At 43.7% G+C, this 12,518-nt stretch overlaps 1 protein-coding gene across 1 annotated transcript in view; it reads right to left on the reverse strand.

The window, feature by feature from the left end:
- The window catches only part of LOC144494792 (hsp90 co-chaperone Cdc37-like 1), a 36,147-nt gene that overhangs the window by 8,809 nt on the left and 14,820 nt on the right, over positions 1-12,518 (reverse strand). The window contains exons 3-5 of the mRNA XM_078214140.1: positions 12,313-12,409; positions 7,084-7,199; positions 1,190-1,312 (exon numbers count right to left, since the gene is read on the reverse strand). Coding sequence (XP_078070266.1) covers positions 1,190-1,312; positions 7,084-7,199; positions 12,313-12,409 — 336 coding nt within the window. The remainder of the gene's footprint in view (positions 1-1,189; positions 1,313-7,083; positions 7,200-12,312; positions 12,410-12,518) is intronic.

Consider the following 12,518-nt stretch of genomic DNA (forward strand, 5'->3'; position numbering starts at 1 on the left):
GATGTGTGGGGAGAGGAGGGGGAGGAGAAGAGTTGATGAGAAATAGAAAACGTAATGTGAAGTTTATCCTTAACTGAACTAAATTAATTACTGGAGAACCAAACTGAGCTCATTTCCACCCCTATCCACCCACTCTTAAAAATCTTACTAGGTGTGTAGATTGAGGCAGACGTAATTGAATCATAGGAAGTTTACAGCACAGGAGGAGGCCACTTGGCCCATCATGTCTGCGTCAGCCAAAAAAATGAACCACTTTCCAGCATTTGGCCGGTTGGTCCAGCAGGTTAATGGTACTTGAGGTGCATATCCAGATACCTTTTGCTTCTGCCACCCTTTTAGGTATACCAATCCTGTTAAATACATGTCCCTAAGTCACTGCCTTCTTGTACATCTCAATCAACTCTCCCCTCAGCCTTCTCTGTTCCACAGAGAACAACCCCAGCCTACCCAATCTTTCCTCATTTCCAGTCCTGGAAACCTCCTCGTAAATCTCTTCTTCACCCCCCTCATTAGTGTAATTATATCCTTTCTGTAATAAGGTGAACAGAACTGCACACACTACACAAGTTGTGGCTGAACAAATGTTTTATGTAGTTCCAGAATAACCTCCCTGCTCTTCTATTCCATGCCTTGGCTGGTAAAGGAAAGGACTCATCATTGCATCTTTAAGGCACATAGATTGTGCAATGGGAATAGACTTAGAACCAACACAGATCAATAGGTTGAACAAGTTCCTACTGTGGTGTTCTAAGGTTAAGAAATTTAATTTGGCATGTGAAGCCCACTCCTTCCAACATAGTGTGCAGTTCATATTAACATGTACTCTGAAAGCCTTAATACTGAGTAACCTCAGCAAAACTCTCTCCATAACTTACTGAAAAATCTCTACCAGTCAGGGGGATTAAGTTATTCCTGCCATAGCAAGAATTAAGTGGAAGAAAGAAACGAACAAATTCAACAAGAAGGTGCTTCTTGCTCCCACAGGTTTTGAGGATGCAAAGTTACACTGCACTATATATTGAAACAAGCAGGCAGGCAGTACTCCCACAAATGGTAATTTAATACAACACTTAGACAAAACACATACAAGACTTAGGTTGAATATTATGGGGAGGCCCTCCGCTATTTATTGAGGGGAGCTCTAGAATGACAATTCTTTCTCCCCCACCCCCCTATTTTACATTCTTACTTTTGCTTTCTCAAAAAATTGTCTGAAGCAGCCGCGAGGATCCTCCTGAAGACTTCTGCCCAGTTCTATAATGAACTGCATAACAACAGCCTGGTGCGCCACCTGTTCCATCAGTGCTTGTTTCTGTAAATAAAGCGAGGAGGTATATTACAAAACACCTCAAGTGAACTAGTTTATTTTGGGGGGGGTGGGAAGGGGATGAAGTTATACATTAAACCCTTCCATTCCTTTTCTACCCAAAGGACATGCATCACCAGACAAAGTAAGACCTCCTGCAGCCCAGGTTTGATTAAGTTTGCTGCACATTCATTGTGCAAGGACAGAAGCTGGTTTACCAATGACAGCTCCGCTTTATTCATCATTTTTTAATCTCCACCATTTACAGAGAGTGTTTCTTGCCTTTGGATCCCACTGTGTCACAAGCCATTCTTCAGTTAAGCAAACATATTTCCATTGGTATCCATCTTAAACAGGCCATGCAAAATGCGAGGGGGGTTTAGCTGAATCTGCTCTTGGGAGGTCATTCCCTTTGGCCACAAGGTCCTATTTGCATTCATCTACTCTTCTGGGTATCGAATTAGGATAATATTCTTACCCAAGTGAAACATATCTAAACAAGTCCAGTACTTACAGCAGTTTGTAAAGAGATTTCATTTTAACCCTACAGAAAAATGAAGAGTTGTGTTTCAACAAGATTTTCAACCATCAACACAATTCTTACCTTTGGCTCACTGTAAATTACAAAATTTTCTTCCTTTTCCCGTGCACACCCCCACTCCCAAGATCTCCCAGGCCTTATATGAGCCAGTATGGGAAATCCTGCACAGTCCCATCACACACATTTTACTGACTCCCCTTCGGTTTCCCTTCATTAACCAAGATAACGATTTCTTGCGTATGCAGTGTTTTTTTTAAATTCATTAATAGGATGCAGGAGTCACTGGCTAAGCCAGCATTTATTGCCCATTCCTTGATGCGTTTGAGGTGGTGGTGGTGAACTGCCTTCTTGCCACTGCAGACCATATGGTATAGGTACACTCACAGTGAGGTTAGGAAAGGAGTTCCAGGTTTTGACCCAGCGACAGTGACAGAACAGCAAGATAGTTCCAAGTCAGGATGGAATGTGGCTTGGGTGCTGTTCACATGCATCTGCTGAACTTGTCCTTCCAAATGGAAGAGATTTACAGGCTTGGAAGGAGCTATCAAAGGAGTCTTGGTGAGTGGTAATATTACTGCTACTGTGCATCGGTGGTGGAAGGAGTGAATGTTGAAGGTGGTGGATGGGATGGGATGCCAGGTCATGCTGCATATTGGCATGGACTACTTCAGCATCTACGAGTCATGAGTGGTACTGTAAATCATGCAGTGAGTATCCCTACTTCTGACCGAATGCTGGAGAAAAGTCATTGATGAAGTATCTGAAGATTGTCAGGTCTTGGACACTCCCCTGAGGAACTCCTACAACGATGTCCTGAGACAGAGATGATTGATCTCCAACAACAACTTTTTTTTGTATGACTCCCAACTACTGGGGAGCTTTCCTCCTGCTTCGCACTGACTTAAATTTTGTGAGGGTTGGTTAATGCCACTCTCGGTCAAATGCCTCAGGGTCAAGGGCAGTCACTCTCACCTCTTGAATTCAGAATTTATGTTTGCACCAATGGTGTGATGGGGTCAGGAGCTCAGTGACTCCAGCAGAATCCAAACTGAGCATCTGTGAGCAGGTTATAGCTGCGTAAACACGGCTTGATAGCAACTTCCATAACTTTGCTGATGATTGAGAGTAGACTGGTGGTAACTGGCTGGGTTCAATTTGAGTTTTCAACTGATTTATTAGTGTCACAAGTCGGCTTGCATTAACATTGCAATGAAGTTACTGTGAAAATCCCCCAGTTGCCACACTCCGGTGCCTGTTCGTGTACAGAGGGAGAATTTAGTATGGCCAATGCACCTAACTAGCACGTCGTTCGGACTGTGGAAGGAAACCGGAGCACCTGGAGGAAACCCACGCAGACACAGGGAGAAGGTGCAAACTCCGCACAAACAGTGACCCAAGCCATGAATTGAACCCAAGTCCCTGGTGCTGTGAGACAGCAGTGCTAACCACCATGCCACCTGCTTTTCAAGGACAGGACATGCCTGGGAAATTTTCTACATTGCTGAGTAGATACCAGTGTGGTAGCTGTACTGGAACAGCTTGACTATCGGCACAGCTAGTTCTGGAGCACAAGTCTAGTATTATCATCTGCTGCGCATTATAACGTAGCTATGGAGCTTAAGTGCAGGTATGCACAGTTTTCCAGTGCAGACAGGGACGACATGTCTGATTTCAGTGGGATAGCTCAGTTTATCTCGCTTGCCTTTTCTCCTTAGCTGCCTGCATTCTCTTCTGTTCAAAGGAAACGCCAGCATTACGGGAAATGGGTCCTCCGGTAGCTCTTTCATGTGCATTATTCTCCTAGCTCATGGTGGACATGCCACGCTTTGAGGGGTTCCCTTTCAAGGATCCCTCGAACCTGAATCTTAGCGTACTTCCCAGGCAGTGTCCATGTTTAAGTTGTGAATACATGACTCCTTAGGGATATTATTGTCAGTCATACGTACATGTCCACTTCATCTGAGCTGGACTCTGATGTCAAATGCTTCAATTTTAGATGTTTATGCTCTTTGGATATACCTTATTTTTGGGCACTTTTATTTCCCATTTGACGCCCACAATGTTCCAAATGCATCTCGTGTGAAACCTGTCCAACTTCTGAATGTGTCTGGGGTTTGTGGTCTATGTCTCAGGCATAGAAAGGGTATGTATTACCACAGCTTTGTGCATAGCTAGTTTTATTGCCAGTTTGACACCTTGTTTCCTCTGCAGTATCTTGGGTTAAACAGGCAAATGCTGAGCTCGCTCTGGCATTTTATTTGCCACCTGACTATAATGCAGACAGTTCTGGAGATTCTGCTTCTGAGGTGGGTGAAGTTAACTACAGCCTTCAGGATTGTGCCATTGATACTTATAGTAGGTGGGTGTAGTCAGAATTTGGTGGTGGTTACCAGAGTATCTCCATTTCCCTTAAACTGATGGTTAGCATAACAGCGATCAGTTGCTTTTGAAAGACATTTCATGATCCTTTGAAGGCGATGTGCAGTGTGACATCAGCAATAATCCTAATTCCGCTCTTATATCTTATGGTCTTATTTACAGAGATAAGACAGGAGAATGAGGTTGAGAAACATATCAGCCATGAAAGAATGGGAGAGCAGACTTGATGGGCCGAATAGCCTAATTCCACTCCTATATTTTATGGTCAAACAGCAATTCCCACATCATCATCTCCAATACCTTAGTTGAAGATTTCAGTTGTCTCTGGTTGAGACAACTGAAATCTGTTCTGATTTGGATGGACCACCCAATGCCCCAGAAAGCATGGCAGCCAAGAATATATTGAAGAGTGCACGTGCCAGACACACACCTGCTTGTATTGTCAAAGGGATCAGTGTATTCACCACAGTCAGTGACTCTGGCCATCAGCATGAAACTGCTCTATCAGAGCCCCTATCTGTTGTGTTTGCAGAATGGTGATGGTCATGTTGCAAATTGCCTTTCATGAACTTACTTTGAATTTCTGTCAGTGCACATTCTGCTACATGACTAACTAGTCAGTTGGGTCGACCCTTTGCAAGAAGCTTACCAGCTATCACGAACAGTGGGATCCCTCAGAGGTTGTTACACACAGATCCATTTCCTTTGTATAAGTGAATAATTGCAGCACCCTCCTGAAGAGTGTGTGTCAGAGGTTGTCCCGACCATAGTTCAGCGAATGGAATGATAATGGCACCTGGTTCGCAACACTCACCCAGCTATCAGCTGTCGCTCCTTGTAGCTGCTACTCCTTGTAGCTGCTAATGTACAGCAGTGGCCACACACTAGTAACATTGTCAGTTTGCAGGCCACCAGATAAGTGGGTAGCATGTGCACCATGAGTGAGACTGCCCATCTTCAGCCACCCTCCTGACTCCACTTCACTGCTCCATTTGCTCCACCAACACATGCTGATCTTTCACCCACTACACCTCAGCCCTTTGGAATTTTCTTCCAAAAATGAATTTTCTTTGCTAATAGTTCAACAGTTTTCGTACAGCATCCTCTTAATGCTCTCATTAAATGTCCTTTTGTTCCTGCTCTGCATCTACTCACCCATCCCACTGAATTGCACAGGATGTCAACAGATATATTCGTAGAATCACACAGCACAGGAGGCCACTCAGTCCATTGTGCATCTACCAAATTGAAGAAATTAATCCACATGGTCTCCTTCCCCTGCTCTCTCCCCATAGTGTGGAGTTGCCAGCGTTGGACTGGGGTAGACACAGTAAGTAGTCTTAACACCAGGTTAAAGTCCAACAGGTTTATTTGGTAGCACAAGCTTTTGGAGCGCTGCTCCTTCATCAGGTGAATCACTCACCTGTTGGACTTTAACCTGGTATTGTGAGACTAGTTACTCTCCCCATAACCCATTATTTTAATGTTTATATTCAATTGAGGAGGGGATGGCCTAGTGGTATTATTGCTAGACCATTAATCCAGAAACTCAGCCAATAGTCTGGGGACCCAGGTTCAAATCCCGCCATGGCAGATGGTGGAATTTGAATTCAATATCTGGAATTAAGAATCTACTGATGACCGTAAAACCATTGTTGATTGTTGGAAAAACCCATCTGGTTCACTAATGTCCTTTAGGGAAGGAAATCTGCCGTCCTTACCCAGTCTGGCCTACTGTGACTCCAGAGCCACAGCAAAGTGGTTGACTCTCAACTACCCTCCATAGGCAGCTAGGGATGGGCAATAAATGCTGGCCAGCCAGCGATACCCATGTCCCAGAAATCAATTTTTTTTTAAATTCCCTTTTGAAAGTTATTATGCTTTCACCATCCCTTGGCAAAACAGAGTACCTGTAATAGCTAGGAAAGAGTGATGACATAATACATGGTATTTTCTCTTCTGATCCAATGCCAGATGAAAATCTGGCACAAACTATCAAAGACAACTTAGCTTTTGTTCTCAAAGTTGACCGAGAGATAAAAGAATTAATTTTACCATGTTCAGAAAAATAATTTGCCTTTTTTCTAGAATATGTAATGAACTAAAACATAATGCCACAATTCTGTAATCTGGAACATGATGAACTCTCAATCACATGAAACCCTATAAAACCTTCAGTGGAAGGAGGTAAATGGGAATCAGAAGAAGTCATTTTTAAGACATTGCTTCAATTTTCATTTCACAAGGGATTCATAGGGATTACATATAAACAGTATGAAGTTACTGAAAGAAAATCAACATGCAAGTCAAGCCCGGAGACCTCTGTCTCTGTTCCTCCTTCAAAGCGACCATCATGAAATTTCACACTAGATACATTGCCTGAATTCATATTTATTCTCAAGTACATTGGTCATCAGAGATCAAAACTTATTTAGACAACAGTTCTTCCATACACCAACCACATCATAAATAATCAACAATCAACCATGCAGACTGGAAATCAAATGTCCATTACCACAAACAAGTTAACATAGCAGCTCAATTTGAAACACTTAAAACTGAGTGTTAGTTATTACTGCAAAACTTCTGAAAAGGGACAAACGTTCCTGAACAATTGCTCAGTCGATGAAATTTCATCAAGTCTGTTTCTCTCTCCACAGACGTTCCCTGACCTCCTGAATGTTTCCAGCATTTTTGGATTTTGATCATCTCTCCAGCATATGCAGTATTTTATTTTGCTTCACTGTTAAAAATTACTGACAAAAATTAGTCACAAACTCACACTGTACAAAAATAAGTAAAGCCCAGGGAAACATGGGTCCAAACTAAATTTTGTTACTTTTTGTCTTTGACCTACCTCCTCCTCTTTTAAATGATAACACCATTTTATTAGGTAGTTTGCAGTCTCTTGACAAACGAGATGAGGGTGGTCCGACAAATATCTCTGACTATCAACCCATCGTTTCAACATACCTACATCAAGAAATAAAGAAAAGGATTTAGAGAACTGATTCTCAAATTTAAAAACTATGGCATAACACAAGCCAAATATTTGATTTTGCGGTGGTAAATCCTTCCCATCACATTATTATACAGTAATGGGGGAATGGAAGTATAATTACGGGGAGGCGTGATCCAGGATAATCCTCTGGGGACTGGAGTTGAAACCCTGCCATGGAGGATGGTGGAATTTATAACTCAATAAAACAACTGCAAGTAGAAGTCTAATGATGACCATGAAACCATTGTTTGACTACTATAAAAACCCATCTGGTTCATTAATGTCCTTTAGGGAAGGAAATCTGCCATCCTTATCTTGTCTGGCCTACATCTGACTTCGGACCCACAGCAATGTGGTTGACTCTTAATTCCCTCGGGAATGGCTTACCAAGCCACTCAGTTGTATTCAACTGCTACAAAGAAAATACAAACAAACGAAACCAGGCCGCCCAGCATCGACCTAGTCACCAGAAATGGCAGTGGCAGACCCAGCCCTATTAACCCTGCAAAGTTCTCCTTACTAACATCTAGGGGCTTGTGCCTAAATTGGGAGAACTGTCCCACAGACTAGCCAAGCAACATCCTGACATAGTCATACTCACAGAATCGTACCTTACAGATAATGTCCCAGACACCACCATTACCATTCCTGGGTGTACCAGCAGAGGTGGCGGCGGCACCGTGGTATACAGTTGGGAGGGAGTCGCCCTGGGAGTCCTCAACATCATCATGAAGTCTCATGGTACCAGATCAATCACGGGCAAGGAAACCTCCTGTTGATTACCACGTACTGTACCCCTCAGTTGATGAATCAGTATTCCTCCGTGTTGATTACCACTTGGAGGAAGCACTGAAGGTGACAAGAATGCTAAATTTACTCCGAGTGGGAGACTTCAACGTCCATCACCAAGAGTGGCTCGGTAGTACCACCAGAGACCGAGCTGGCCAGGTCCTAAAGGACAAGCTGCTAGACTGGGACTGCAACAGGTGGTGAGGGGAACAACAAGAGGGAAAAACATACATGTCCTCATCCTCACCAACTGCCTGCCGCAGATGCATCTATCCATGACAGTATCGGTGGGAGTGACCACCACACAGTCCTTATGAAGACGAAATCCTGTCTTTACATTGAGGATACCCTCCATCGTGTTGTGTGGCACTATCACTGTGCTAAATGTGATAGACTTTGAACAGGTCTAGCAGCTCAGAGCTCGGCAACCATGTGGGCCACCAGCAGCAGCAGAATTGTACTCGACCACCAACTGAAACCTCATGACCTGGCATATCTGCCACTCTACCATTATCACCAAGCCAAGGAAGCAACCCTGATTCGATGGTAAGTGCAGGAGGGAATGCTCATCATAGAATCCCTAGTGCAGAAGGAGGCCGTTTAGCCCATCAAGCCTGCACCGACAACAATTCCACCCAGGTCCTATCCCTGTAACCCATATATTGACCCTACTAATCTACGCATCTTGGAATACTAAGGGGCAATTGAGCATGGCCAATGCACCTAACCTGCAAATCTTTGGACTGTGGGAGGAAACCGGAGTGCCCAGAGGAAACCCACGTAGACACAGGGAGAACGTGCAGACTCCGAACGACAATGTCCCAAGCCAGGAATCGAACCCAGGTTCCTGGCACTGTAAGGCAGCAGTGCTAACCACTGCGCCTCCCCACCAGGAGCAGCACCAGGCATCAAATGAGACATCAACCTGGTGAAGCTACAACACGTGGGGGTAGGGCCTGGGTGGGATTGTGGTCGGTGCAGACTCGATGGGCCGAATGGCCTCCTTCTGCACTGTAGGGTTTCTATTCTATAACAGGATTACTTAGGTGCATAAGCAGCAAGAAATAGACAGAGCTAAGCAATTCCACAACCAACAGATCAGATCTAAGCTCTGCACTCCTGCCACATTAAGCCGTGAATGGTGATGGATAATTAAACAACTCACTGGAAGAGGAGGCTCCACAAATATCCCCATTCTCAATAATGGAGAAGCCCAGCAAATCAGTGCATAAGATAAGGCTGAAACATTCGCAGTAATCTTCAGCCAGAAGTGCCGCGTGGATGATCCATCTCTGCCTCCTTCAGAGATCCCCAGCATCACAGATATCAGTCTCCAGCTAATTCGATTCACTCCACGTGATATCAGAGAATGACTGAAGGCTCTGAATACTGCAATGGACTTGTGCTCCAGAACTCGCGGTGCCCCTAGACAAACTACAATACAGCTACAATATTGGCATCTACCCAGCAATGTGGAAAATTGCCCAGGTATGTAATGCACACAAGAAACAGAACAAATACAATCCAGCCAATTACTGCCCCATCAGTCTATTCTCGATCAGTAAAGTGATGGAAAGGATCATGAATTGTGCTATCAAGCAGCACTTACTCAGCAATAACCGGTTCATGGATGCTCAATTTGGATTCCACCAGGGTCACTCAGCTCCTGATCTCATTACAGCCTTGGTTAAAACTTGGACAAAAGAGCTGAAAGCCAGAGGTGAGAGTGACAGCCCTTGACATCAAGGCAGCATTTGACTGAGTGTGGCATCAAGGAGCCCTAGCAAAACTGGAATCAATGGGAATGAGGGGGATAACGCACCACTGGTTGGGAGTCGTACCTGACAAAGGAAGAGGATCGTGGTGGCTGGAAGTCAATCACTCCAAGTCATCATTGCAAGAGTTCCTCAGAGTAGTGTCCTAGACCCAACCATCTTCAGCTGCTTCATCAATGACCTTTCTTCCATCAAAAAGTCAAAAGTGGGGCTTTTAACAGATAACTGTACAATGTTCACCACCATTGGCAATTTCTGATACTGAGGCAGTTCATGTTCAAATTCAGTAAGACCTGGACAATATCTAGGCTTGGGTTGAGAAGTGGCAAGTAACATTCAGTCTAGACAAGTGCCAGTCAGTGACCATCTCGAACAAGGGAGGATCTAACCCTTCACCCCTTGACACTCAATGGTATAACCATCAATGAATCCCCCACTATCAACACCCTGGGGGCTACCACTGACCAGAGACTGAACTGGACTCACCATACAAATACTGTGGCTCCCAGAGCAGATCAAAGGCTGGGAACCCTGAGGCAAGTAAGTCACCTCCTAACCCTCCAAAGATTGTCCACCATCTACAAGGCACAAGTCAGGAAGGAGTGTAACAGAATACTCTCCCCCTTCCTGGATAAGTGCATCTCCAACAACACAAGAAGCTTGACACCACCCAGGACAAAGCTTGATTTCTAACCCTTGCACAAACATTCAATCCCTCCACCATCGACGAACAGTGGCAGCCGTGTACACCATCTACAAGATGTACTGCAGGAACTCACCAAGGTTTCTTAGGCAGTACCTTCCAAACCCACGACCACTAGCATCTCGAAGGACAGGAGTAACAGATACCTGGGAACCAGCACCTGGAGGTTCCCCTTCAAGTCACTCACCACCCTGACTTGGAAATATATCATCGTCCCGTCACTATCGCTGGGTCATAATCCTGGAACTCCCTAACAGCACTGTGGGTGTACCTACACCTCAGTAACTGCAGCAGTTCAAAAAGATAGCTCACCACCACCTTCTGAAAGGCAACTAGGGATGGACAATAAATGCTGGCAAGTGACGCCCACATCCCATAAATGAATAAATTAATTAATCAGGTTTCACAGTTCGACTATTTTCAATACAATTGCTTCATTTTCCAAAATGCTGAATATTCCTGAAGATAAATTCACACTACGATAAAATAGTACAGTCAAAATTTATTGCCCATCCCTGGTGGTGATCCAACTGAATGGCTTGCTGGGCAGTTAAGTGTCGGCACTGGACTTATTGGAGTAAAGATGGGAAGTTTCCTTCCCTAAAGGGACATGGTTATGGTTTTACTGACATTAACTTTTAAAATGGTTATTTTTTTTAAAACCACATTCAAATGGTCAAACTATCCTGGCCTCTGGATCATGTCTAATTTTACACTGCAATGCCCTGAAGTTTGTCATTAGGATGATCACAATTCACAGTTGAGGTTAGTTTTGCAAATTGGTCATAACTACACTGGATGACTGTATATTGTAGAAGGGTAGGGAGTGGAAAAGAGAATTCTGTGATTGATGAACAGATTGTAATCTATGGGCCCTGTAACATTAGAGTACACCAATGTGAACTATAAAACAAATTGGTCAAACAGGGGTTCAAGATCAACTTGTGTGTTCACAAGCCCACCAGAAAGCAATTTTTGCGCATATTTTTAACTGCTATTACCTTTGACTTAAGTAGGAGTCAAGGAGATTTCTGGTCAAATGTTAAATGCCTGGTCAAAGAGGAAGATTTCAGGGAAATCTTAGGGAAGAAATGGATAGAGAGGAGAAGTGGTTTGGGAAGAGAATTCCAGAGCTTAGGACATGGATGCCCGATGCTGTCAGTGGAAAAGAAAAGGACGTCAGGTATGCACAACAGGTCAAAGTGGGGGAGCGGCAGAGTTCTGAGGCTTGTACTGCTGGAGCTGGTGACAGGGAAAGGCATATCCACATAAGGATTTGAGCAAGAGGATGAGAGTTTTAAAATTGACATGTCTGTGGACTGGGGACCAATGCAGGCAACAAAAAGTACAAAATACAAACCCCAAAGTACAGTACAAATAATTTGTTAAATGTTTAAAAGTTAATATTTTTATGAGATGCAACTTACGACGAGTACATTATTCCATTGTTCTGTTACTAATTTAACATGCAGGGGTAAGAGAGAGAATCAAACTTCACACAGCACAGCTCGAAACAGTTAACTTTCGTTGATTGTTGACTTGCATTTCTTTCCACATTTACAAAGTGGACAATGCTTCTTGGTGCTTACTTTGCACATTATTTGGTAAATGCGCAGTTAACTCTCGAATTATTTGTTTCTATTGCCACATTAGAAATTTACTTCTAGACTTTCTATAGAACCTGGAGCATGAACACATTGCCAGTTCAGGGGAGGCTGCACTGTACCACACTCCCAGCTCATTTTGAACAACATATTATTTTATAAATAATCAGTTAGTATTTCACTGTGCACTCCACTTGTTCTGCTGTCTACTTACCAAAGTGCCTGATCTGTTGGCTATACTTCTGTGCAAATGTTACATTTTTCCCATCTTCCTCTACTTCTTTACACTTTATGTTTTTGTTGATCACACTCTAAGAAAAGAGAAAGATCAGCAGTTGAAAAAAATCCACTTTCCCCCAAGCTTCAGTTCCCCACCCTGCCCCAAGCTACCCGCCTCCTCGCACCAGGATCGATTTTCAG

The sequence above is a fragment of the Mustelus asterias genome, chromosome 6 (assembly GCF_964213995.1).
Source record: "Mustelus asterias chromosome 6, sMusAst1.hap1.1, whole genome shotgun sequence".
NCBI lineage: Eukaryota > Metazoa > Chordata > Chondrichthyes > Carcharhiniformes > Triakidae > Mustelus > Mustelus asterias.